Here is a 26,052-nt window from a genome sequence, read left to right on the forward strand (position 1 = left end):
CTACTACTACTACTACTACCTAATAATAATAATAATAATAATAATAATAATAAATAATAATAATAATAATAATAATAGAACAATTACTCACTGTAAAACTTTACTGGGACCTTTTAGAAAATCCGTACTATCAGGAAATGTGTCTAATCGGAGTTTGTTTTAATGAGAATGAACTGTATATGAATCTTTTATCGTATAAAAGAGTGGTTTCTACTACTAAAATAATGCACACAGAAAAGTAGGAGGAGAAGAAAACTTGTTAAATTAGTTAAATTCATACATGGTCATTTGGTATGTTTGGTTTTTAATGTCAACTCTGCTGACTGTCACAATTTATGCGCCGTCCCTTTGAAATGATATTAAGCGGGTTTGACTGTATTTGATATATTTAATATATACTAACCTACTTCCAATAACATATAGTGTAGTAGTATACTGCTGCTGCGGGACATGTTCCTACATTATGATTGTCCATGTATGTTCTACATAAAATGAAAAGGCTCAAATGATATGTTGAAAACCAAAAATTTAAATTCAGTTAAACTTACGTAGGTATGCTGGTATTTGTAAGCTGTACTAACTTGAAGATACTTTATTTTTTAAGATTACTAATTAAACCTATGTGCCTTCTTCACTGTCTTCAGCTCTGTTTCTGAAGTAATTAACACAAGCTCGACCAGGGTTGAATCAGAAAATAGAGGTGTCACGCTCTGATTGTCATGCTATTATTCCTGAAAAAAAAACTTGCTCACGTCCTTTTATTTTGTTTTGACAACGGTTTACAACAAACCTCAAGTGTCATGCCAGTGGGTGTTATTTTATGGTAATTTAGGAGGGGCTACGCTAATATTTCATATAGCACATCATAAGAGTGTATCAATAATTAAATGTGTGTTGCACTAAAAAGGGTGTTTACAATGACTTTATACAGTTTTAAATGATTTTACAGAAACCTTCCAATTTTCCTTACTTAACCATGGCCATCTGGGTTTACAACATATGCGAATGGAGAGTTCTACTGGTCAAATTTAATTATTTGTTAAATGTTTCTATTAAGAGACCCTCATAGATTCCTTAATGTTCTATGGTAAAGTTGTACCAACATGCTATCACTACTACTAATTGTTATTATTATTATTATTATTATTATTATTATTATTATTATTATTATTATTATTATTATTATTATTATTATTTTAACTATCTAAATTAATATGGGCTTTGTTGTTTGGTTAGTACTATAGTACGGTTAGTACTAATACTTTTGAGAGGCTCTTTATACAGTCCTTGGTGAAACAAAGTGCAGTGATCTTGATCCGGGTTTAGTGCTGGCCTTTGGCGACAGCTCCGGATAGTGTTAGCCATCTAAATAACAAGCATTTAATAACGGCAAAACAAAACAAACAAAATTATCACAGCACAGTTCTGGAGCTGTAAATAACCATCAATATACGCTGAAGCATATTTACGATGTGGATGTAAGACCTGGTCCATCGGTCTCTGAAAGGCAGTGGGCGCACCATGAAGCCCAAACAGCATGGTTGTGAAATGGAACAGCCCATCTGGTGTTGAAAATGTAGTTTTCTCTCTAGAACTGCAGGTTAATGGGATCTGCCAGTATCCCTTCATCAGGTCAGGAGTGGAGATAATCCCAGCCGTTCCCAGTCTATTGAGAAGCTTGTTGACCCAAGGCATGGGGTACCCATCGAACTTGGCAATAGTGCATACCTTACAGAAAACAATGCAGAAGTGGTTGGTGCCATCCTTTTGGCCACTATCACAATTGGACTGCAGCACTCGCTCCTGGAAGGCTCAATCACCCCAAGTTCGAGCACCGCCCATACCTCTTTGATGATGCAACTTTGTCAACTTTCTGGGAACCGATAAGGTCTCTCTCGCACTGTAACACCTGGGGAGATATAATGGCATAGTCAACAAGTTCTACTGGGCAAGTCAGAAAAAACATATAATTGAACTCCTAAATTAACTTACTTTTTTTAGTTACCAGTTTTTAACAATTCACAAAGGAACAGATCACATCACTACATCCCCTTAAATACCTTCACCCTTGACCCCTTGGTTAACTAGTGCACCCACTCCTCCAATCTACAGATGCCACACAGTTTCCCATCCGGGTCAATGATTTAGTTTACCGTAGCTCCGTCCCCTTTCTAGATGTCCGACTTCCTCCTAACCCTGGGAATGAACTGTCGGGCCATCAAGTCCAGGGTACTCTGTTCCCATTACACAGCACCCTCGAAGGTCGGGAGGGAGATCTAACACCAAGAATCATTCAATCTCTGTCGCAACCTCCATAAATGGCAAATTAGGGAGAAATCATTGAGGCTCTCTCATTGTGGCTCTGTAAATTTGCAACCAGCAAAAGGTCCCTGAACAATCAAGATATCAAGATAACAAACTGGTTATTTTATGATTCAGAGACCTTTTGATCTTGGGCGGATGACCCTTGTTTAGAAATTGTTGTTTTTACTTAAAATTTAGATTTTAATCACAGGTGCTAACTACAATCAATCCAACTAAAACTAGTTCTCACACATACATAAGCTGTCTGTGTTATCACAGGGTGGGTGGCCAACTTCACTGGCAAAGGTGAGAGATTCCCACTACCTATAGGATGTGGCCTAACCTGTATATTAATGTTTGTAAACTGTAGTTTGTTGTTCAGTATGGTTCGGTTGATTTTGGAATCCTAGTACCTTTCTGAGTCCTGTACATTGTGACCTGCAGTATTTTTGTTCAAGATCTGACCTGCAGCTTCTGCATGTGACTACATTCTGTAATGTCTTTTGGATTTGCTTTCTTCCTGAATTAAACTGTTTTGATTAAAGATTACCTGAAGACAGTTTTATTATTTTAAATAAACAAACCTTACATAATCTTACACCAGGCACAGTATCATCAGATCAAGAAGTACAGATGCATTAAACACATTAGAAAATGTGTAGAACATGGTGATATATTCTGTGCCACAACTCATTCCTTGCAGCGAGTGAACACCTCAAGCTACTGTCTGCCGGAGATGGGTGAGTTTTGTTGCTTCTGGTCCTTTGGCCTGTAAAGGTCTTCTGGTGCAATTCCTGTGGGTTACCAGAAACACATTTTTTATAGTTTCTTCCTTATCACTCAATCAATCCGGACACTGTTCCCTTACTATTTCCACAGTCTATCCTTTGCCCCCCCCTTGACTAGGCTGTGGCACTCCAGTTGATTTACTAGACCACATGATCCAGTTTACTGACTTTTGATACAGGAGGTGTCATAATACTGTTTCATTTCATCACAAGCTACTCTTAAATTCCCAGACAAAAGAACTGGCACAATCCATACACTGCAAACATACAGTCTCCTATGTCTAGCAGGGTAGACTTCAACTTGCCAGTATTTGCTCTTGAAATCAAAGCTAAAAAAAAAACTAGACAGACACGATAAGCGCATCTAGTGGTGTTAGTTTGTAGCAGAAATATGGATCCCTTTTTGTGCCTTCATTTGTATACGACAACCTAGACAAAATGAGTCAGTGGTCAGGAACAAACAATCATGGATCTTAAGACAAGGTTAAATGCACAACAGAGCATTTCATGTTTCAAACACAGAAACTTTAGGATTCGAAACCACTGGCAGCACTTATGTCAGTGCTGGAAAACTTGCAGTAATTGCTTTGACTGGGCTCTCTGTAGCCTATATTAACCACCTGCCCCCAAGCCTTACACAGTCGAGCCACAGGCTGTCTCTAAAGTTTACCAAAAGTGACCCAATCCTGGCTAAATCCATCCTACATTCAGTGACTCATCTCTTCACATCAAGCTATCCAGAAATTATGGATGGTCATGTAGGGACCAATCTGGACATGTACTCTCCCTAATTGTTTTTCGACACACTGTGACTTTCTCTCCAGTGACCCTACACATAAAACTGGGCTGGGTACAACTATCTATAAGTAATGGCTGCTGCAGAGGTGGTATATTCATATTATAAAACAAATACAATTTTGTCTGGGACTAGATTAATTAATTTTCCTGATTGCTTTGAGCTTATTTTCAAGCTTTTCTTGAACAGCCTTTTCAATATTTACCTATTTTTCTTCAACCAACCTTTCCATGGCCTTCCAGAATTGCATATTGTAACAACCACATTTCCATAACTGGATTCTCAATTATCTCAAAGTAACTACTGGTTACAGTCTCTCCTGTGGTTGGATGTCTACATGGTATACACATCAGTGTTTCTCTCACTTCTGACATCTCTGGTCTTCAGGCACTTCAATGCACAGCTGTTATATTGACACTTCTAGGATATGTTATACTTTTTTTAGTGGTTCTGATTAATTTTCCATTCCTCGTATGGAATATATCAAACCTATATGGATTTACATGTTTTTTTTTTCTTTTTTACGTGTACGAGAATTATTAAATACTGAAGCTACGTACGTATAAAATATGAAGGCAATATGTCAAAGTGTGCTGTAGCTCAAGTATATTCCTAAAAAGCCACATGACCTAAATATGCCAGCCATCTTATTTATAATGGATTACGAAAATGAATTAATTGGGGCTGCTTAAAATGGGTTGGCCTCCTATTTATGAATACACAACATTAGAAAGGTCCGACATTACAATTTTCCCTTTCCAGTCCGATGTCGGACCCTGTCTGACATCATCAAAAAGACGTAAAGCACAGGTCTCTAGTCTTTCTTTCTCCAGAAAAAGCAGAGAAAACCTTTCAATGGCCGAGTGAGACCGATAGGAGCCAAATGAAGCCGAAAAAAGGGCGTATCTGATAGTCCCACGCACCACAGAGATAACACGGACATAAACAAGGGAGATAGCTGCTTCTGCATCCAGCGCTCAAAGAATATCACAGACATTTGCAGAGCTTTTTGAGATGTTATAGTAGTCTATAAAGAGGTATGTGAAAAATACAGCGAACAAAGGGTGGGGCTTGGCTGGAGATGCAATACTGAGTGTACTTTTGCGATTCATGCCTTTTAAACCTGTTTTACTCTGGAAAAAAAAATGTAAACAGTGCGTGTGAAGATAAATTGGACCTGATGCGCCTGACAAGTGCTGAATAAATGGACCGCTAAGTGTTAACCTCCTTGTGCTCTGTCCTTCGGATTAGGTCCTATTGTAAGTGACTCTGCAGCAACAGCGATGCATAGTTGACCCCCAAGTCTATGTATGTGGCTTTAGATAAAAGTGTCTACTAAATTACTAATTAATAATAATAATAATAATAATAATAATAATAATAATAATAATAATAATAATATCACATAAAAAAAAAATTGTAGGTTAAAAACAAAAATACTTAAACACAGTTCCACAACATAAGCGACCCAAATTCATACAGAATACTACAAGCAGAAGTGAGTGCCCTTTAAACCTTGTAAAAAGTTCACCTGGCAAATTAGTACAGTAGTTCTATTATGCATTTCCCTTGCCTTGTCTTCACTAAAATGGTCTTTTCTGTTTCTAACTGACAATATACTTAGTTCAATACAAATACATATGTATTTTCTAAAAGCTCGAATTCTTGCTTAAAGATCTTATTAAATCAACATCCTATTTTTCAGAAATGAAACTAAGCTAGGTACCAAAGTTCTGAGTGCAAAGCTCAACGTCTCCGTACTTTTACACCCTCATCATAATCAGCCTCTTCCCGTGTCACGTGACAAAGTTGCGCTGAAAAGGGTCACTGCGCGTTGGTTTATGGGATTGATGTTGTGACGTTGTCTGCTGGAGGGAGGCGTAACTGGGAGAGTTGGAGCTGGCTTAGTGAGCGGTGAAGGTAAATTGTAGCAGAAATGAATCTCTTGTTTAAGAAACAACAAGTGATGCATTAGAATTATTGTGAAACCGATTGGGTGCTTATGAAAAGCAAGTTAGAAAATGGTGTTTACATTTAGTTTCCATCGCTACGGTGTGATTATCCTGGGCCCAAGAAGGGAGTGCTGTATTTCTTTTAAATCATAGTGCAGCAGGAAAATTTGGCAGCACATAAGTTGTCTGACTTTCAAATATTGATCCTTGAACAACTGAAATATTAAAAGTGTATGCATTATAATAATAAAAAAATATATATATCAGTACAAGACTCTGTTGAATTTGCTATGTGCCTAAGTACGGGGGTAGGATTGCGTCAGTTTACGGTTCAGACAGGTACCTACCATCGTTTCTTTACATAAAAACGCATATTTGTTTGTGTATCACTTTGAATTTTTGCAAGCCCACAACAACGTTTACAAAGACAATTTGCACCTACGTGTTCAGCGTTGGAGATTACAGTATACCGCGGAGCTAAACATTCCAGTGTCATATTTATTTGTGTTCGAATCGAAAACATTTGTGTAGACAATCTGTATTCGTTGTATTGCAAGTCTAGCGTTGAATCTAGTTTCAATATTTGTTGAGAACTGTATTGTACTAAAAAGGTGCAACAACCCAATACTAAAACATTTAGCAGTGTCAGCAGTGGACATAGCATGAGTGTACGTTTACGTGTACAGTAAATTGTAAAACTCGAACAGGGATAGCTGTCCCAGTGTTTATTTTAAAAACAGTATATTAATGTTGTGTAAATAATTTAACAATTTAACCCTTACAGTTGTGTTAAATAAAATCCAGCTTATATTGTTTTATTTTATTTAGGTTAAGCCAGTCTACAAACTGGTTTCATGCACAAAGTATAATATTTTCTGAAGTATTTAACTGACGTCATGGATGGTTTGTTTACAGCAGCTGGGGCTGCTTCAGATATAGCACTGGGAGTTAAGACGACCACCTTCTGGAGCAGCATTCTAATTCCAGGTTTAGAAACTCTTAACAAAGCAATCCTTATTACAGCTTATTTAACTGAATTTTAGAAACACACAACTGTTCTCACATACAGGCTTTATAACTGTTTTATGAGGTTGTATCATTTTTAATTTAAAGCTAGTTTAATTTTGTGTGAACTGTATATGTATGCCCATTTAATTATATTTTCTTCCTTAATTTGTTGCCATTTGACAGGAATGCTGTTTTGTGATGTTGCTTTTAGCATCATGAAAAATGTTATGGTCATTTTAAACATGCTGATATCTGTTTTTTCATGAAAGTGTAAGAAGTAGATGCCTTCAAGAAACAAGTAATTAACACTGGTTGAGACAAACATGGGAGCTGTAGTCTCTAGATGGAAGGTGAGTATAAAATTATGAACTTGCATTATCTAAATCAGATTTATCACATAGATCTGATTTTACAAAACTAACTTTCTGTTGTGTGCAGCCCCTACAGTGATTTGAGCGTGACTAAGAGAAGATCAACGTCTAAATTGTTTGTATGCCTGGTGGTTACACTGCAGCAGTTGATCAGGAAATGTTTTACAAGAATTGTAAACTTGGTTGTCATCAGCAAGTGCATAAAAGCTCTGTTATTTTCTCGTGTCTCTTCTTTTTTGTGTCGGCTGCCCAGTCAAGCGCTGGGAGGCAGAAACAGGAGTTGACCGGTTAGAGCCTGGAGGAAGGGTTGTCCTCAGCCATGGATTCCCTGAGGTTTCCCACTTTTTTTTTTTTTTTTTTTAAAGGGAATAGGGGGTTTTCCTTACCTGAGTGGTGAGCGGTTTGTATTTAGTTCTGTGGTGTGAGTGGTCGGCTTGGAGAGGCTGGTCTATTTCCCCCAGCACAGTTATGCTCTGGGGGATGGGCCATGTCTCAGCTGCTGATTTTCATTAATTTCATTATTGGTGGGATAGGTGGCAGGGCGTCAGTGTGGAGCGTGTTAATTATTTATTACTATTCGTCATGGTTTTGCAGCCTCGTCTTTTCAGGAGGTGGCTGCAGCCACTTCCTATCTGCGGCACTGGGATGCATGGAACCGTTCATGTGTTTCCAGCCAGCCTCGCGCAGGTAGCCGTCGGGGACCCATGAATGAAGCTTCTGGACAAATGTATCTTTCACTCGGGACCCGCATGCCCACCACATATCATAAATCATCAGCCATCATCATCATTCATTGATTGTCATTCATTCATAGCAGATTCTCGGTGCTGAATTGAAACTTTCTGAATTTTGCACTAAACCAAAACCTGTATTGTGTTTTGTTTTCACCAAAGTAGATTAATTAAATGTAATTAATTCAGACATGACAACGATGACTTGTTTCACAGATCCCAGTTGGTAGTAATCCTGTTCATATAGGTATTCCAGGATTAGTGCAGTTTGTGGTTTGTGGAACCAGGCAGTTGATTCTTCAGTTTTGTAGTATCCACCAGTTTTCATTTATCAATTATAGATGCAGGTTTTTTTTGTTGCCGTATAAAGAACTCATTAGTAAGTACAGTGCAGTTTGCTGTCCCAGGGTCCTTCACAAGAAAATCCCTTTGAGAGCCACCTAAGAGCACAAGAATCACCAGCTGGGTTGATCTCGACAATCGCTTTGCTCAGAGCTTGAAATAAATGAAACGCCCTTAAGTCTTTTTCTATTGGGAGAAAGTTTTAACACCAGCTGAATGTATTCTCTATTAGCTATGCTAACTTTCAGTACTGAAATAAATCCTTCAAATGAAACTGTCTATGGACTTACATTTGCAATTTTCATTTCAACTACAAAAAGTCAGTAGTTCAGAATATCCAAGAGTGGGTGGTATTCATTGCCATTCCTTCATTTCTATTAGTCCCTCATTGGTTTCTCTCTACTGAGTAACTATTAATATCAGGGCATACACCAAGCCTGTTTATGTAAGTCCAGGTCCCTGTAACCAAAGATCTTTTGAAAGTGCATGTCTATATTTAAAGGCAATGGCTTGTTTGAATTGTACTGCTGTACATTGAGTATCTCTGTTAAGATTGAGAGGGGTGGATTGACAAAACAGATTACTTAGGAGACCCGGCATCTAGTTTCTCATCCAATATAGATGGTAGATTTCCCTGTATTTATGCAGCAATTGGAGAATGCTCTTCTATTTTGTTATGCATTTATCTGCATTTCAATTATTGTGCTGTAACCAAGGTCAACAAACACATTTTTATTGCTAGTGTCACACAATTAATGTGTGAGAAAGCTACACCAAAACAAAAAAAATGATTATTTACAGGTATGGTCTTCCTCAATGTTGTTGCTTGATTTAATGAATGGAGTAACTACTAAGACATACTGCACATTAACTCTGACAGGGGAATGTGTCATTTTACAGGTTGTGTAAATATTTGAAAACTGACCTTTTTTTAAAAGCAAATACATGGTCACAAAGCTTGCGGTACTCGGAATCATTGATTCGCAGGGCCCTATTCACAGGTATTTACCTTGTGAGTTATTAAAATGTTGTGTTTTGTTTTTAAGTTTGTTATGATTTAAAAAAAGTTTAAATATTCATAATTGTGCCTCCCTGTGTACCTTAAATAGTCTAAAGCGGTATGAATTCAAACACTTGATTTGTTCCTTAAAACGTAAAAAAGTTGTTTAATTCAACAAACATTTTCAGGAAAGCCTTTTGTAAATAGGGCCTGGTAATAGTAATCTAGTAAGAAATGGGTTAATGTGTTTGGCCTACAATTTACTTATTTTATTTTCCCTAAAACAGGCAAAGCCTTCCACAGTAGATGTTTTGGAATGCATTGAGAAGGTACCGTTTTTATTTTGACATCTGCTATGTATGTATGTATTTATTTATTTGTTTGTGATATGTGAGAGTGTCTCTTTGTTAGGGCAGATACAAGTGATTAAGAAACTTTTTAATATATATTTTCACATACTAAAAAAAAAAAGAAAGGTGGCTTCTGTTTGTAATGTTGTCTTATCGGTGAAAAGCATTTACTTGATTTGCTATTTGTTTGGTACTGCTAGCCTTGTTGCTATGCAGTTTTTTATATATACAGTACCAGTCCAAAGTTTGATTACACTTGCTGGAAACTAGGTTTTTTTCATAATTGACAATGCTTTACGTCATATACGTTTCTGTAAATACTTGAAAATGAAAACATGTGTTACAATAAACAAAACATATGGAGTATCAAAGCAATGTTCAAGAAAATTGAAAATTGTCTCTAAATCTTGGATTCCTCAAAATAGCCACCCTTTACCTTAATAACAGCCTCACAAACATGAGGCATTCGGTTAACAAATTTCAACAGGAAATCACCCAGCATGTCTTCCCAGCTCTTCTGCAGCAATTCCCAGAGATGTAGGGCACTTGTGGGTAGCTTTGCTTTGACTCTTCTGTCCAGTTCGTCCCATACAAGTTATATGGGATTGAGGTCTGGAGACTGGGCAGGCCAGGTCGTTAGATTGAGGTGTCCTTCACTTTCCTTCTTGCACAACTTTGAGGAGTGTTTCGGGTCATTATCTTGCTGAAGAATGAAGGACTGCCCAACTAGCCGTAATCTTGATGGAATGGCATGCCTCTGAAGTATGCTATGATAGCCATGCTGGTTGAGCTTGCCATGGACTTGGTAAAGACTACCAACTCTGTCACCAGCTAAGCAACCCCAGACCATGACAGTGGGAACCATACAAGCAGAACTCATGCGCTCACCCCCTCTGTGTCTTACAAATAATCGGCAGTTGGCCCAAATATTTCAAATTTTGACTCGTCGGTCCATAAGATCCACTTCCACTCCAAGCGTCCAGTTTCTGTGTTGTTTTTTTTTGGCCCAGGCAAGTCTCTTCCTCTTTTTCTGCACTCTTAACAGTGGTTTCCTTGCAGCAATTCTTCCAGTTAGGCAGCTTCACACTATCTCCTCTGAACAGTTGATGTTGAAACATCTGTACTTTTAGTAGCATTTAGCTGAGCTTGTATTACAGGGGCAGTTAATCGCCGGTTTCGCAGACTTGTGACTTGAATGAACTTGTTCTCTGATTCTGAGGTCACCCTTGGCCTGCCTTCGGTCCTCATGAGTGCCAGTTTCTTCAAATTGTTTGATGGTCTTGACCACAGCAGTTACAGACACTTGCAAAGTTCATGCGATTTGTCTTAAAGATTGACCTTCATTTCTTAAAGTAATTACAGACTGTCTTTTTTTTCTTTGCTTAACTGAGTGTATTTTGCCATTTTCTGCTCCCTTACATTCATGAATGACAAACTTGTGGCTATGCTACCTATATTTTATAGTAATCATGGACCCTCATCTGTTAACAATAATTGGTGACAAAAGGCTGATTAGGTAACATGCTAGTTAACTCAGTGAACATCTAACAAAGACACTTTTATACTTAGACCAGTGTTTTAACACTGTGTTATACACATTTCAGACTTAACTGACTTGGGCTTCAGACTGAAATCCCCTTGCTTTGGGTGACCATTTTATTGAAATTGACAAGATTTACATTTTCAAGCAGGTGTACTCAAGCTTTTGACTGGTACTGTGTGTGTGTATATATATATATATATATATATATATATATATATATATATATATATATATATATATATATAGACAGACAGGTTAGAGTGACAGAGACATCTGCACACGTGTAAAGCCAGCTTAGATTAATATAGGATCAGATAATAATGTTCCCCTAAAGACATCTGAGAGGACAAGGTATACAAAATGCTTTGCTGGCCAGATTCCCTCCATGTGTTGAAATGTCAAAGCAGGGTAATACAATGACCCCCCCCCCCCCCCCCTCCCAAGTTAGAATTCAAAGTCATATTCATGTATACGATCTTCACTGAAAAGTTCACAGGTTCATTAAACGTATTAATAAATGTTTTAAAATTAAAAAAAATAAAACAGTGGAGGATGGGGGGATTATTACAAATATTTGAAGTTTCCCAGAGTTTTTACTGCAGAATTGGGCTCAGAATTGTTTGAAAATTTCAAAAAGACAGTTGTCATCGTATTTCAACTTAAATTTGGTAAGAGGGTGTGGGTTTCAGTAAATTTCTCCTGCAAAATCAACAATTAAATTGTTTTGTTCGCAGAACGTACAGAAACTGGAAGAATTTAGGGAAACAAATCAAAGACTGTTAAAGCTATGGGTTGGAAGGCTGCTTCTGTATTCATCTCTTCTCTACCTTCTTACTTGTATAATTGTGTATATATGGTATCTTCCTGAGGAATGGACTGCAAAATTAATCATGGCTCTCCCATTTTTTGTATTTCCTATACTGTAAGTAGATTTAAGAAATACATTAAAGACTTTACAATGAATGTTACTAGGAAAAGTTTGCTGCAAACTGATTTCCTGTGCTTGTGAAAAGTAAACCTTTCTGTAGTAAAGAGCTGTCTTTTAAACAAATACCATTAATAAATATGACATCTAAGTATTGCTTGCAACAAATGTCTGGAACAAGACAGGCAGTTGACTTTCTGTATAACAAGCGTTCTATGTATGTTTTTGAAATTGTAAATGGTGTAATTTAACACTCTTGAGCTTCTCTCAAGTTTTATGATGCAAACCAAATCCATTTGATTAAGTCATAATTGCAGACTTCAAAGATTCTACATTAAAGTCTTTGCAATAAGAAATGCTTATTTCTATTGTAAGAGTTCACATACATATAAAATGTCAAATGTGGCTTAGTATTAGTTGAATTTTATTGAAAGTAGTTGGAGAACCTAAGAGATAAGAAAATGAGAACAAAACATTTTTGTTGTGTTTTTACAGAATATGGTTCCTAAGAAAATTGCTGATTTGGATGTTCTCTAAACGAACAGAAAGAAACAGTAAGATTTCTTTGTATTGGTTTAAGCGTTGTGATCTGTAAATAACATGGTTAAAGTGTGTTGGCAACATTTAACATGCTGACAATTAAGCACTGTTTTGTGTAAACATAACTGTTGGAAAATCCCTGTTTCATTTTTAATGTTGGTATGGTTAAGATGAAAACTTTGTTTTTAACTTTTCATTCCTTCTGTTTTAGATGAAAAGCTTGAAGAATTAAAAGCCCAAAAAAAGAAAATAGTAAGTATTGCGAACGCCATTTTATTTATTTTATGATGTGCTCCACAATGTCGCAACATAACTCTGGTGAATAGTGCGTCTCTACTGTACACAAAGTTGCTTTAACAAGCATCTACGCTGTATAAATAGGTTAGTCATGACCAGCACGTTTCACATGTGACCCTGCACGCTATTATAAGCAATGTGACTGCTGCTTCAAGAGTTTATTGCCAAGAGTCAAAAATTCCACAATGCAGTGATAAAGCTGTTTATTTATAACATCCTGCCAATGGAAGCTATAATTGTACCCTGTGAAAGGGCCACCACTGTGTTGCAACAGTATGAGTTGTGACAGTGAGCTCATTATGTAGCAACTCTACCCAACAAAAAAATAGCGTTTCTTTACTCTGATGGCATGGAAATGAAATTCCTGGAAAACTCTTGTACTTGTAAATTGGTGGACGTCTTGACACTCTGGGAAAATAGCATCACTTTGAGCCGAGATCCTCCATGCCTTTTATTTATTAATTTATTTATTTTTAATTAGTGGTAGCCAGAAGTATCTACAAGAACAGGAATTATTTTGTATTCTATGCTTATTATTCTATTCCTGCCCTCTCGTGGCGCTAAAGCAGAAAGTATTTTCTGCAAGGGTGTTTTTTTTTTTTTTTTTTTTTTTTTTTTAATGAAATTCAATTGGTTTCCGTGATTTCTCAGAGCAATGTAGAACAGGGACAGGCAGCACAGTATGTGCTAATTCCATTTCGCTTATGAATATATTGTAAATATTTTTTTTTTTGCTTTTTGAAATTTCACATAAAAAGCAGCACACCATTTTAATTCGTACTGCAGAGGGTAATTGTTTCTCATCCGCTTGTCTCCTTTCTTAAATGCACAAACCATTCTCAACATAGGAGGCTTGTTGCTAGGGAAGTGACATCACTGCCCTGTGACTTTGCTACATTGCTGCCTGCTACAACTGAACAACTCGTCTGTTAAAATAAAAAACATTTCAGCAAGTAGATATTTCATTTTGCTTTGTATTATTGTGCAGTGTGTGTGTATATGGTATAACAGTACGATATTAATGCTTTAATTGTTTTGTATATTTGCTTGTACAGTACAAAATAAAATTAACAGTAATCCCAAGGTAAATTACCTTCTATCTATTGAGAGAGAGAGATCTCTATCTATCTCTATCTATTGCAGCTAAGGGTTAAACTCTGATTATTCTTTAGTAATGTGCTGCCCACAGTACACGTCGGTTTAAACTAGTTTTCTGGGTATGCGCCCCGTGATGAGTTTGGTTGCGCACCTTTGGTGTAGAAATATCCAAAGCCATGATCCAAAAAAAGTACAATTTTATAGTAGAACATTACAACGTATAGAAATAATCTTTTAACTAAAGTATAAAGCATCTTACTACTCTATAACTGTATTAAAGTGAATGCTGATTTAATTTGACAGGAATTTTTGCACTGTTCTCCTATGTCATAACCTCTTAAATACATTAGTATGTAACTCATTTTAAACTCTGCTTAATTTTCCTCTGAAGAATGTTGCAGCTCTCCCCTCACAGTGGTGGTCCGAGACAAATGCCGAAGCAAATGAGATATAGGCTTTTCCAAGTCATTACAGGAAATTTCATATCTCTTTCTGCCTCTATTGAGTTTTCACAGCACTTTGCAGCAAGCTAATTGCTACTGCTAATAAATAATCTAAAATCAATGCAGACAGCAGTTAATTGGCACAGAGACGATTCCATAAAGCACTCTGCTAATGACCTTCTTTAAATGAATAGCATTAAGTGCTATGAGGAAATAAATCTGAGAAATTGCCTGTCATTTACAGTCATGTCTAATAACTTCCAATAATTATAGCTGATGGATTTTCACACATTCCATTATGGAAGTTGGTGCATGTAATTATTCTCGTCATTATATGTAAACAATTAGCAATATTATAGCAATGAAGCTGTTAAACAAAATTAGCAGCCATTATGGTTTGTCGATCTTTTGCTAGCTTGCAGATTTTTTATTTAACTACAGCTTTTTCTGTATTATCACTGAAATCTTTAACACGGCCCGATATACAGTCTTAATGCTAATTCCATATGTACAAACACTGCAAAACTGTACTCTCTGCATTTCATCATGACTTAAGCAGTGGCAGATTTACCAAGGACTTTACACTCAAGGAAATGCTTTGTAAATGTGGCCCTAATATGCTCAGCTATATGTAGTGTCACCAATTGCAAAACCACCATTATAACTAACAATTCTTGTTTGTTTGTTTGTTTTTTTAGCTTGAAGAAGTTATGGAAAAAGAGACCTATAAAACTGCAAAATTAATTTTGGAGAGATTTGATCCTGATTCGAAGAAGAAAAATGTAAGTCAATTGACTTCTGTGTGTATTTTTTTTTTTTTTAAAGATGGATAGACCGTATATATCCTTTTTAAAATTATTATTTATTTTTTAAGGAACAGGAACTTGCAGCAGTGGCTGGACCACCTGTGACACCAAGGCCTGGTCAAGGTAAAACCTTTTGCGCTTTCTTTTAATTTTATAGGTGAACAAGTGCTACTGAAACACTATGCTGGATTACCTTTTTGTTATTTGCATTTATTCAAGATGACTTACAGGTATTGCAGGGTTACAATGCAAGATAAATATTTAAGTGCAATAATACTAATACAGGCAGTCCTCACACTTACGACACAATTGGTTACTGAAAGTCTCGTCGTAAGTCGAAGCACATTTTCCCATTGGAACAATGTTATAAATTGGGGTTACGTTCCTGACTCTTCGGCCAGATTAATCTAGTTTTACAAAAATGACCCGTTATATTGTACTCATGCAAATATTTATTTATATTTTTACACTCAGCTTGGTGATTACGCGCATATTACTCAGACACCTACTGGCTTATTTAAAAGTACAGACTATGGGGTTTCCAATGACGTGTTCAGTGTGTGTATGCAGTACTCCTAGCAGGAAATACGATCGCCTGAAGTTAAGCCCCTCATGTGACAGAGTTCATAACTTAGGATTGGTTTTGAGTCAATCACTCTCATCAGACATTGTTAATGGCAAAAAAAGTTACATGCATAAAATTTTTTTTAAAAAATTGCTAGACTGAGTCAGGGCTATCACGGCAGGTACTGCAGTTCGGACACCGAGCTGCGCACATGACGCATGGCTCAGGTCTCGCGGTGTCGTAAATGCTGTATCGATGTCGTAAAGTCGAAGCAGGGTAATAATGCAAAAGAGTCGTAAGTCGAGGATCGCCTGTACAGTGCTGTGGAAGGGGTGTGGGTAATTCACTGACTAGGAGACAGACAGGTGTACTTGAAAACACCACACAGGTGCCCAGTTTTATTTTCAAACAGTTCTTGCTTTTTCCGGCAGAGGGCACTGTTGACCGTGGGCTGCCTATCAACGATGATAGATAGCACCACGGAAATACCACAGCTGGTACGTGAACAGCAAGTGCACTCGCAGGTGCTCAAAAAAATAATAATGAAAAATAATGAAGGCGAAAAGAACAATGGAAAATAAAACAGTAATAAAACTACAAATAAAAGGTGCTACACTCGGCAGCGTCATCCCGGTTGTCGCAACCCGCACGACCCGGATCACCGTCCTACTCTGTAGGCTAACTAGCCTGTTCTGTCACAATACGCCGGGGTCTGCCCAAGGGTTCCCCGCTCTCTCTGTCTCGCTATGAAACTCTTTGTTTCGCCGGATTCCCGGTCCTGGATCAGTGCTCCCGCACTCTCGTTGCGTCTAAGTGGGCAGACCTGAGGAAACAACGGAGCGTTAATTTATAGGGCTAACAATCTCCCAAGATGTGCCTCTCGGCCATTCAGAGAGGGGGAAAGTCTACACACCCACTTTCCCACCTCCCCGTGTCACTGCCATGACTCACAGGCGGTTGTTGGACGACTGCCGCTCTCTTCCTGCAGCCCGTGAACACGCCAGCGGAGTCAGAACAGATCTCTCCCTGTTACAAGTACAATATGAAATAGAATGCAACAAGTTAAGATTAAAAGAAGCTATATCTACAATAATATAGCAGTGCAGTAATACATTAGCTGAGGGTCCAATAACGTGGTGCTTAGTTCAGGCAAGTCCAGTGCATAGTAGGAGGGTTAGATAAAGGGTCTTGAGGTGGCGGAAGGAAGAGACGGAGCAGTCCTGAAGTTCTCTGGTAGCTGTTTCCATAATAGAGGGGCTAGGGAAGAAAAATAGCAGGTACAGGAGGATGGTGAGTGGAGGGAAGGCATAACCAGTTGGCCAGTAGAGGATCAGAGAAGGTGAGAGGGGGTGTAGGGAGACATGAGGATTGGAGGTAGAGGTGGCAGTGTGGTAAAGAGAGGGGTAGGCAAGAGCGATGCCAGTGGAGGGTGCGAAGCAGAGGGTTAGCATGAGAGTAGCAAGGTTGGGTGAATGCAAGACGATCAGCAGAATTTTGAATGTGTTGAAAGGTGCGGATAGCCGAGACCAACAAGGAGTCAGTTATCGTTTCAGTCTGGAGAGTTCAAAAGACTGGACCAGGAGTTGGGTGGAATAAGTAGTGAGAAAAGGATGAATTCAGTAGATGTTGCTAAGAAAGAAGTGGAAAGTGCTTGTCAGGGAAAATAGGTTGAGAGAAGTAGAGGGAGGAGTCAAGAGTAACGCCTAGGTTTTTAGCAGAAGGAGATGGAGTAAGAGTGATAGTTTAAGGAAGACTGAGATGGAGAGGTTGGAGGAGATCGATTTAGAGAGTTTCAGTTTGAGGTGGTAAGAATGCATCAAAGTTGAGATAAGAGAGGCATTCTGAGAAGCAGGAGATGTGGGTGTCAAAGGAGAGGAAGATCTGGGTGTCATCAGTGTAAAGGTGGTAGGAGAAGCCAAATGAGGAGATGAGAGTACCTAGCATTCAAGTGTAGAGTGAGAACGGAGGTGTCCCAGGACAGATCCTTGAAGTACATCTGTGTAGACTGGGCCAGGAGAAGAGGAGAGAGAGAGCTGCGCCAGAAAACTTGAAACTGTTAGCTAAAATATGTTAAGTCACAGTTTTTGTAATTGATTTATTTTTTCCAGAACTTCGTCAGCGGAATGTTTCCCAAATAAATCCTGTTCCTGCAACTCCAATAAATCCCAACCAAGGAGTTCCTCGTCCTGCTGCTACCCCTTCAGCGCCTTCTCCCACTTCTGCTCCAGGTGGTCCCCCAGAGCGAACCCTGGCCATGGCAGCCGCCCAGCAAAATCTCGTGAGACGATCCATGAGCCCTGGTACACCAGTGCCTGGAATGGGTAAATTAAGTATTTCTTAGTTTTGAAATACCTGTCCAATTCCTGCACTTTTTTTTTTTTTTTTTTTTTTTTTTTTAAAGAAAACTGAAAACCTATTCCCATGCCGAGTTAGGTTTCAATTGGCGAGGGTTGACTTGCATAAATTTACCTGTATTTACTTTGTTTTACTATTGAATTTCTTTGTAACAGCTATTTAAAGGTTCTCACTAGAACAATCCCTCTAAAGTAGTTGATTATTTAACCATTTAACTGACGGGTTTGGAATCACACTTAAGCCTTCAATAATATTCAGCAACATAATTATACAGCATTAGGTTTGTGTTCTGATTGGATAATCGGTTAATGCATTGGTTTTTACAACCTTTTCTTGATGAACCCTTTTTCATTTCTATTTTGTTAGTCCGAGGGTTAGGGGCACAAATGGAGGAAAAATTAAGAACAAGAGGTAGGAAGCATTTTTTTTTTACACAGAGAATAACAGATGTGAGCAATAGGTTGTAGCGCAACTAGTAGTAAAGTGTGATTAGTAGTAAAGTGTGATCTCAAAAAAAAAAAAGGAAAACGCACGCAACAAATAAAGATGCATTCCTGCGCTGGGGCAACAGTCTGCCAGCAAGGGACAAGTAAACATCGGCCAGACAGCTTCTTCTCCTTCACAATTCTACTTATGTATTTGCACTATTTAGTCATAATATCTGTGTAGACTGAGTTCTGTCTGTACTGTAGGAACACTAAGTGGTATTGACAGCTGCATAGACTGTAGTCACTGAAGTGCTTAAGCTGACAGTGTCGACCTAAAGTAGGTTAATTGATGGCTTTTCTACCCAATCACTTGTCTGGAGGGGGAAGGGGGATAACCGCCTAATAAGCTGGTTCATTCTTAACGCAGGAAGGGACATGAAAGAATTTGCTTGACTGTTCCTCAGCAAGGCTCCTGACAAATTCACTCTCCGCAGTGATCATATTTTTGTGTGTTGGCGGTATATCAGTGTCATGCATTTCTTCAAGAAGAATGACCTTTTATTTTTTTTTTTTTTTTATAGAGCTAGCGGAATTTAAGCTTTGTTTGTTTTTCACTAGACCATTTCTTGTGAAGAAAAAAACAATTTAATAAACATGAGGTACCACAGAGCTTCCATATGCTGGTAAAGTGCTAACCAGCAGGTAGTTGAGAGTTTGCCAAGCTGTGCAAAAATGACCAGTCATCTTGAGATGATTGCTCATGATGTTTAGTTATATTAATTACCATAGGCCCCAACAGCATGAATACCCAGGTATATGATTCTGGAGGGATGTTTGTCTGTAAGTAATTATTAAACATTCTTCTGAAACATTTTTCACTGGCATTTTGGCAACTGTTGTATGCAGTGTGTTTGTGTTTGCACTTTGATCTGTGACTAGGATGGCTGTGATATTGGAGTACTTGGTACTCGGTTGATTTTATTGCTATTGTACAATGCACGGTAACCCTTTCAAATCAGTTTGTTTACATATATCGGGCACTATTTGAGCGCGTGCTAAGTATGTTACTGGCCTTGACATTTATCCCCTGACCAACTATCGCTGCCGTATTGAAGGCAACTTACTTTCCACAGTGCACATTTTGAGTCAACATTTTGATGTCTGCTGTATTAAATGGTTCTCTCAAAGTTCCATTGCAGTAAGTGTACTGTGTCTCGCTGCCTCGTTGTTTTAACCTCCTGGTGCTATCGACGATACAGATCTTTTTTCATATCCATTTTAGTTCATGTTAACAAACCATTTAACCTGTTATGCCCTCTGCTTTGGTTTTTCTTGACAAACAGCCATTTCTAGTTTACACTAAAGCTGATTTTTTTTTTTTTTAAATGCGTGGTGTTTTATATCTACAGGCCTGCACCCTCCTGGCCCTCCACTTGCAAGAGCTATCCTTCCACGGGAGAGAGGAGTCATGGATAGAGTTGTCGAGTTCTTAGTAGGTGACGGGCCTCAGAACAGGTAAAATGAGGCTCCTTAACACTATTATGGTTTCCTCTCAATAGTGTAAACCCACTTTTATTAGCATGCAGTTAGTTTTAGCCAAGTCAATTCATTGCTAACTTTAATGAGAGCAAATTGCGCAGTGTATTATTTATGTGTTTAGATTAAGTTTAATCTAGAGGTTATGGGTAAAATATTATTTACATTGTATAATGTTTTAGTTGAAGCTATAAAGAAGTGGAATGCATTTAGATTTAAAAAAATAAATAATAGCACAAACATGTATTTTATATATTTTTTGCATCCGATTTTGGTTTCATGCAATGTGAGTTTTTTGAGATCATTCAATGTATTAATTTGCCAACATATGCTAATCTCTGAATACATTTGAACAGTTTGGTATAGTTAAGAATCTGACTATTTGGTAATCTTGTCTTCGTTATTTATTTTTTTTTAAAGATATGCCCTTGTCTGTCAGCAGTGCTTTTCCCATAATGGCATGGCCTTGAAAGAGGAATTTGAATATATCGGTAAGATTTTGGAAATAGTTTTGGGGTATGCCTCTTTACATTTTTGTATTTTCTGTCATGTTATTGATTAATTCATATATCCCAGTCAAAGAAAAGAATCTGCATAGACAACAGTGCTCTAGTTTTAAAAATGTCTATTGTATGGAGAAATTACTATTAATTATAGTAACCAAGACAGTATGATGGCTGCATTATTTGCTCTATAACAATGTGCATATGTTGCTTAAGTTTTTGTGCTCTTTGTGTTAAACATTAAGCTTGAGACTTTCAGCTACATATTTCAGGAGATTAAAGCAGTGTACTTTTAAATCTACACCCCAGGATGGTAGGATAACAGAAGTATGTTGTTAACCGTCTCTCTCCCAATTTCATTTTGTAGCATTTAGGTGTGCATACTGCTATTTCCTAAATCCTGCTCGGAAGACTCGTCCTCAGGCCCCACGTCTCCCAGACTTTAGTTTTGAAAGAAGACCTTGTGCTGATTCCCAAACGTCTGGTGCGGTTTCAGAGGCTGGTGTTCCTGAGAATCAACCTTCTGCTGGTATGGAACTTCAGAATAGGCAATTCAAGTAACTGGGAGACTGTTAATGAAATATTGAGAATCCTGGGACTGCAACAATGGGGAACTTTTTTGTTTTGATGTATTTCAGAAATTATGAGGTTTTAAGTTTGTGTGTGTGTGGGGTGTTGGAGTTTTGTTAAAATCATACTGTGGTCAAACCCACTTAATATGACTTTAAATGGTGGCAGGAATTGTGACTATAAGCAGAGTTGACATTATCAGACTCTCACTAATAACCTGAGAATAATAATTTCTGGCTCTGCCAGAATAACATCTGTGTTTTATATATATATATATTTTTTTTCCTGTGGTCAAACTGTGCACCATTTCTTCATTTAATATAAAGTTACAGTACATTTGTCATTTATCAGCATCTGTTTCCACATATTTATCCCTACAACAAACTTAACGCACAGTTCTTGCTAAATAGTGCTGTTACTATACAGTAGTTTCATTTGATTTAGTAGCCTCTACTGTACATGTAAAACTCTGTAACAGTAACACCAAAATGCTTGTAAAAATTGCATTGATATCCTAGGACTTTCAGTACTGACCTTCTGTTAAATGTTAACTGTCAAATCTTGTTTCATTTCATGAAAGTTGAGCGTTTATTTCTTTGCAAAGTTAATGTTGCAATCCTTTTAAAGCAACTTATATATATTGCCTATGTTATATTTTCTTCAGGGTGTGCTTTTATTTGTATGTTCTTTTTTCCATTTACGTCATCATGCCTAATAGTTTCTTATCCTTTTCTCTGATTAGCTGGGAAAAGAAGGGGGGGGGGGGGGGGGAATCATTCCCTGGTTGCATTCAAAAAAGGAAGTCATTGTTACTTTTAGCAACAGATCAGAGTAAAGTTCAGTTTTTCCTCACTCAATGTCCATCACCAAAAAAAAGGTGTCCTTTTTATAGATGCATGCATTGCTATCAATAAAAAGCTATGTGGACTCCATCTATCACCTGCCTGTCAATCAACCTAAAATAAGGATGTTATTTATTCCTATTAATCTATTGCATTTTTAAAAATCCACAACAATTGTACATTTTATTTCTGTACTGATGCAGCTACTCTAGCAGCGGTCACATTAATGGAATTTGGAGGGAAAAAAAAGTTCATACATTTTTTATTTAAGTAGGTCAGTTTGCAATTGTTTTGTGGAATCAACATTCCTAACCTGTTTGAAGGATGCGCTATCAAGACGTGCTGTATATATTCCTGTGAAAGTGATGCATTTTGATGTTTTCCACATTCCATCAACAATGGAGCTCTTTCCCAACACATGGTGCCTGTACAGGGGACCGCAAAAGCTGGTATTATTTGTACTGTCACCTTAACCTTTCCATCTCACTATAGAAATGTAAGTTTGTGTTCCTTAATGTTATTATGACTTAACGTTGTCAGTTACAAGTCCCTTTAGAACTGATGTTGGTGGCCTTAAAGTCTTGTTCCCTATCATTTGGAAGTTCTGCAAAGTTGTATTTCTCAGTTTTTAATATTTTTTTTAATATTTCCACAGGAGGTTTGCACAGTGGCCTAATGACTTTACAATCACACCCGTATATGCATTTTTTGTGAGCTTGGTGCTCAGAGCTTACTGGTAGATTGGATATGTCCATTGGAAACGGTTATGTAAAATGTAGAATGTAGAATATTAATTGCAGCAGGTTTGCACACTCTGGTATTAGTAGTCAGTGGTAAATGTTTGCATGCTGTAAATAAGATGATCATTTTACAAATGTTTAACCCTTTAACCTCTGGAATGGATTATTTCTGATACTTCCATCTCCTTGAATCAGAATTGGTTTATTTACAATACTGCACGCTGGCCAACACTGAAACTAATGTAAACCATCATTGTTCTGTAAGGTACTCAAAAGACTTTGTATGGCTGTTGTGGTTGATCTGAAATGGCTAGAGGTTAAGGGGTAACTTTCTTTTCTTTTTTTTTTTTGGTCATCTTGCAAGGTAATGGTTGTTAATGAACATTATAGCTTTCACTTTGTATAATTCATATATTTGTGAATGTTTGATTTATTTATTGAATCTGGGTAACGCAATCGATTACTACTTTCAATTACATTTATATTTCTCGTAATTACGATTAGCTTTAAAGGACAAGCCATATAAATTTGGAAACTGTAAAAAATGTAAAACAAAATGGTGTATTTTCAGAAATGTTTGATGCCAAATTTTAGTTTTCCATTGCATTTTCAAATCCTTTAAGACGGTGGCACTAGACACTAGTGTGTTTTCTGCAAATACGCCCTACAGTAGTTTCATTAAAGGTGAAACAACTTAGATAGGCAATCCTTTACTGTAGGAAAAATTTCCACCTTGTATGGTTCTATCTTTTAATCTCACTTGTAGTGCATGTATAAATATAATAACTGTTGTTTGCATGCTGCATTTCAGTCCTTTTGGAAGAAGCAAGACAGGAAGGGAAGCCAGTGGACACAGACCCTTATCAGGAAGGGAAGCTTGCAGAAACTGAGGCGGATGCTCAGGCCAGTGATGAAAAACAGACTGTCCAAGTGGAGGAGCAAAAACCATTGGAGAATGCTGAAGCAGAACAGGAAGAGGTTTCCTTCATGGAAACTGAATAAAGACCTCTGTGCCTGAATCCTAGCTAAAATACACATTGATGCTTTTGACTTTAAGTATGACTTGCATTTTTATTTTGTTTTAGTTAACATTTTGCCTAGGCTCTGTCTAAACAGGCAAGGTGCTCTTGTTTAAAACGGCACTGAAACTGTTTGGGCTTCAGTGTAAAATGTGTCAATATTTTGTACACAGTGGTGTCGCTGCCAAGAGTAGATTTTAAGGAGAAAGTGGAGAAAAGATTATCAGCCTGCCTTGTTACTTTTTTAAGTTTAATTATTATTATTATTATTATTATTATTATTATTATTATTATTGTTATTATTACATGTGTTTTTTACCCATCATAGAGAAAATGAACTTCAAAGATTAAACAAGTTCCTTAATGGTAAAACGCATGGGTGATCAAGGGACGAATTAGCACTGTTTATTGGGTGTTTTTCTTGTGGAAAGTGTTTTTTTTTTTTTTTTTTTTTTTTTTTTTTATGGCATTTACACAATGTAAAAACATTTTACTGTTGCACGTAACAATATAATGTGTACAGTTATCTACAGCTAAAAGTTGCCTTTTGCTAATAACTGAAAAATTGTGAAGATTTCAGGTACTAAGACATTGATTGGCATGATGAGGGCAGCCTCATGTTTACATGGTAAAGATATTGGTAGGAAAAGAGAGTTCAGCTTAGATTTGTTCAACTTTTATTTATTCCTGAAAATAGGCAAAGTACACTACGTTTGCCAAGCTGTGTGACTCTGTTTTTAAGGTGTTCCAATAGGAAAAATAAATTAAAAAAAAAAAAAAATGGTAATCTTTTCTTTTGCTTTTTTAAATTACTTTGTTACCTATAGATAATGTGAAACTAAAATGAAAATGTTCATATTTCTTATAACGTATAGTGACTACTAAGGAATCAGATTGTAGGGCCACGCTTAACAAGATTGTATACTGCAACTTTGATTTCTTGAACCCTGTTCTACCTGTTACTTGCCAATCAGTAGTTGGTATTTTCCATAACCATCCTTTTAAATTTATTACGTTGTGGATACAAAACTACACATTAGTTTTAAGACGGTGAACCAGATGGATTAACCAGTTGTTAGTCGATTCTAATGCACATGTCATTGAAATAGTAGTTCAGAAGCGTTTCTTCACTATCTGTATCGTATAATGCATTTGTATTTCATCGCCACACCTTCTTTCATCATTGTTTTTGTGTGTTATTTATTTTTATATACTTTGTGCTGTTCTAGGATTCACTTCCATCGCCAACTTTCCATGCTTTTTATTAAACTCTTAACTGTCAATTGCTTCCGTAATAGTCAGTCTGATAAACAAAATTTGTTAATCTGATTTAAACAGACCAGCCTTGTAGCCTGCCTTCACAGCTAGGGCTTAAAAACATGATCACAGTATTATTATTATTATTATTATTATTATTATTATATTTTTTTTTTTTTTATAAAATATGAAAAAATAGTTTAATAAATTGAAACATGTTATTTCTTCGCATGCAAGTTTTTAGGAATGAGCTTAGAGGTTTTAATTAATAAGCAGCTATTACTGTTGGGGGATTTAAAAAAAATATGAAATACAAAACAGTTGGTAAGTATCTAGCCTTTGTAGTTACCTAAATAGATCTTACTGATGGTGCAGCATGAGTTAAATAAAAGCTACATGCTTTAATTATTTTGATTAGGACAGGTGGACTTTTCAAAATATTTTTTGTTGATGGTAAGCTGGAAAACAAGTCATGAAGTGATTGCAATACGTGTATATCTACAGTTAAAAATAATATAAAACTGAATGCTGACGAAAAACAAGTAGAAATAGTGTTTGTACATCAATAGACACATGTTGAATGTCAGGTGACAGACTTATCAACGAGGGAGGCAATCTTCATGAAATAGTGTTCTCTTACTTTTACCTTTAGGAAGAACTCATGCAGATCTTCATTTGAAAGTGCATCATGAACACACATTTTACAAAGGCCTCTAAAGTAGGTTACCGTACAACCTCCATCCACAAACAAACGCATTGATACTCAACATCTCTACAAGTCTCCCACACAAGATGGATAGAAGGGTTCCAAGAAGACATTTTCTTGTTAATTTCCACTGCTTTTTAAAATGTTTCCTGTATTCTTATGTCCGTAATTGGTAACAAATCTGCATCATGTACATGTATGTAGATTTAAATTGGGTATGCCTATAACAATAAAGAA

General features: G+C 37.0%; 1 protein-coding gene across 6 annotated transcripts; it reads left to right on the top strand.

Moving 5' to 3' along the window:
- Positions 1 to 5,729: 5,729 nt before the first annotated feature.
- Positions 5,730 to 26,052, top strand: lnpa (limb and neural patterns a). 6 transcript variants are annotated; one of them, XR_005951007.1, is made up of 15 exons: positions 6,658 to 6,827; positions 7,118 to 7,198; positions 9,580 to 9,621; positions 11,920 to 12,107; positions 12,606 to 12,664; positions 12,862 to 12,902; positions 15,187 to 15,270; positions 15,363 to 15,417; positions 17,968 to 18,180; positions 18,581 to 18,625; positions 20,052 to 20,157; positions 20,599 to 20,669; positions 21,049 to 21,210; positions 23,645 to 23,889; positions 25,762 to 26,052. XR_005951007.1 is itself a non-coding variant. In XM_041261810.1 (14 exons), exons 2-14 carry the CDS (start codon positions 7,172 to 7,174, stop codon positions 23,833 to 23,835), a joined length of 1,284 nt encoding a protein of 427 aa, XP_041117744.1. In that variant the 5' UTR covers positions 5,730 to 5,808; positions 7,118 to 7,171; the 3' UTR covers positions 23,836 to 26,052. The 6 variants fall into 6 exon arrangements, 5 of the variants coding, with proteins under 5 accessions (XP_041117744.1, XP_041117743.1, XP_041117746.1 ...); XM_041261810.1 differs by lacking the exon at positions 6,658 to 6,827 and adding an exon at positions 5,730 to 5,808 and having other exon boundaries at positions 23,645 to 26,052; XM_041261809.1 differs by having other exon boundaries at positions 6,659 to 6,827; positions 23,645 to 26,052.

Source organism: Polyodon spathula, chromosome 10, assembly GCF_017654505.1.
Source record: "Polyodon spathula isolate WHYD16114869_AA chromosome 10, ASM1765450v1, whole genome shotgun sequence".
NCBI classification, from domain to species: domain Eukaryota; kingdom Metazoa; phylum Chordata; class Actinopteri; order Acipenseriformes; family Polyodontidae; genus Polyodon; species Polyodon spathula.

Bases quoted from the DNA above. Each gene is read 5' to 3' on its own strand.
- lnpa (XM_041261810.1), top strand. From the start codon at position 7,172: ATGGGAGCTGTAGTCTCTAGATGGAAG. The intron at 7,199-9,579 runs GTGAGTATAAAA...TCCCTAAAACAG, and splicing joins CTGTAGTCTCTAGATGGAAG to GCAAAGCCTTCCACAGTAGA. The intron at 15,271-15,362 runs GTAAGTCAATTG...TTATTTTTTAAG, and splicing joins CTGATTCGAAGAAGAAAAAT to GAACAGGAACTTGCAGCAGT.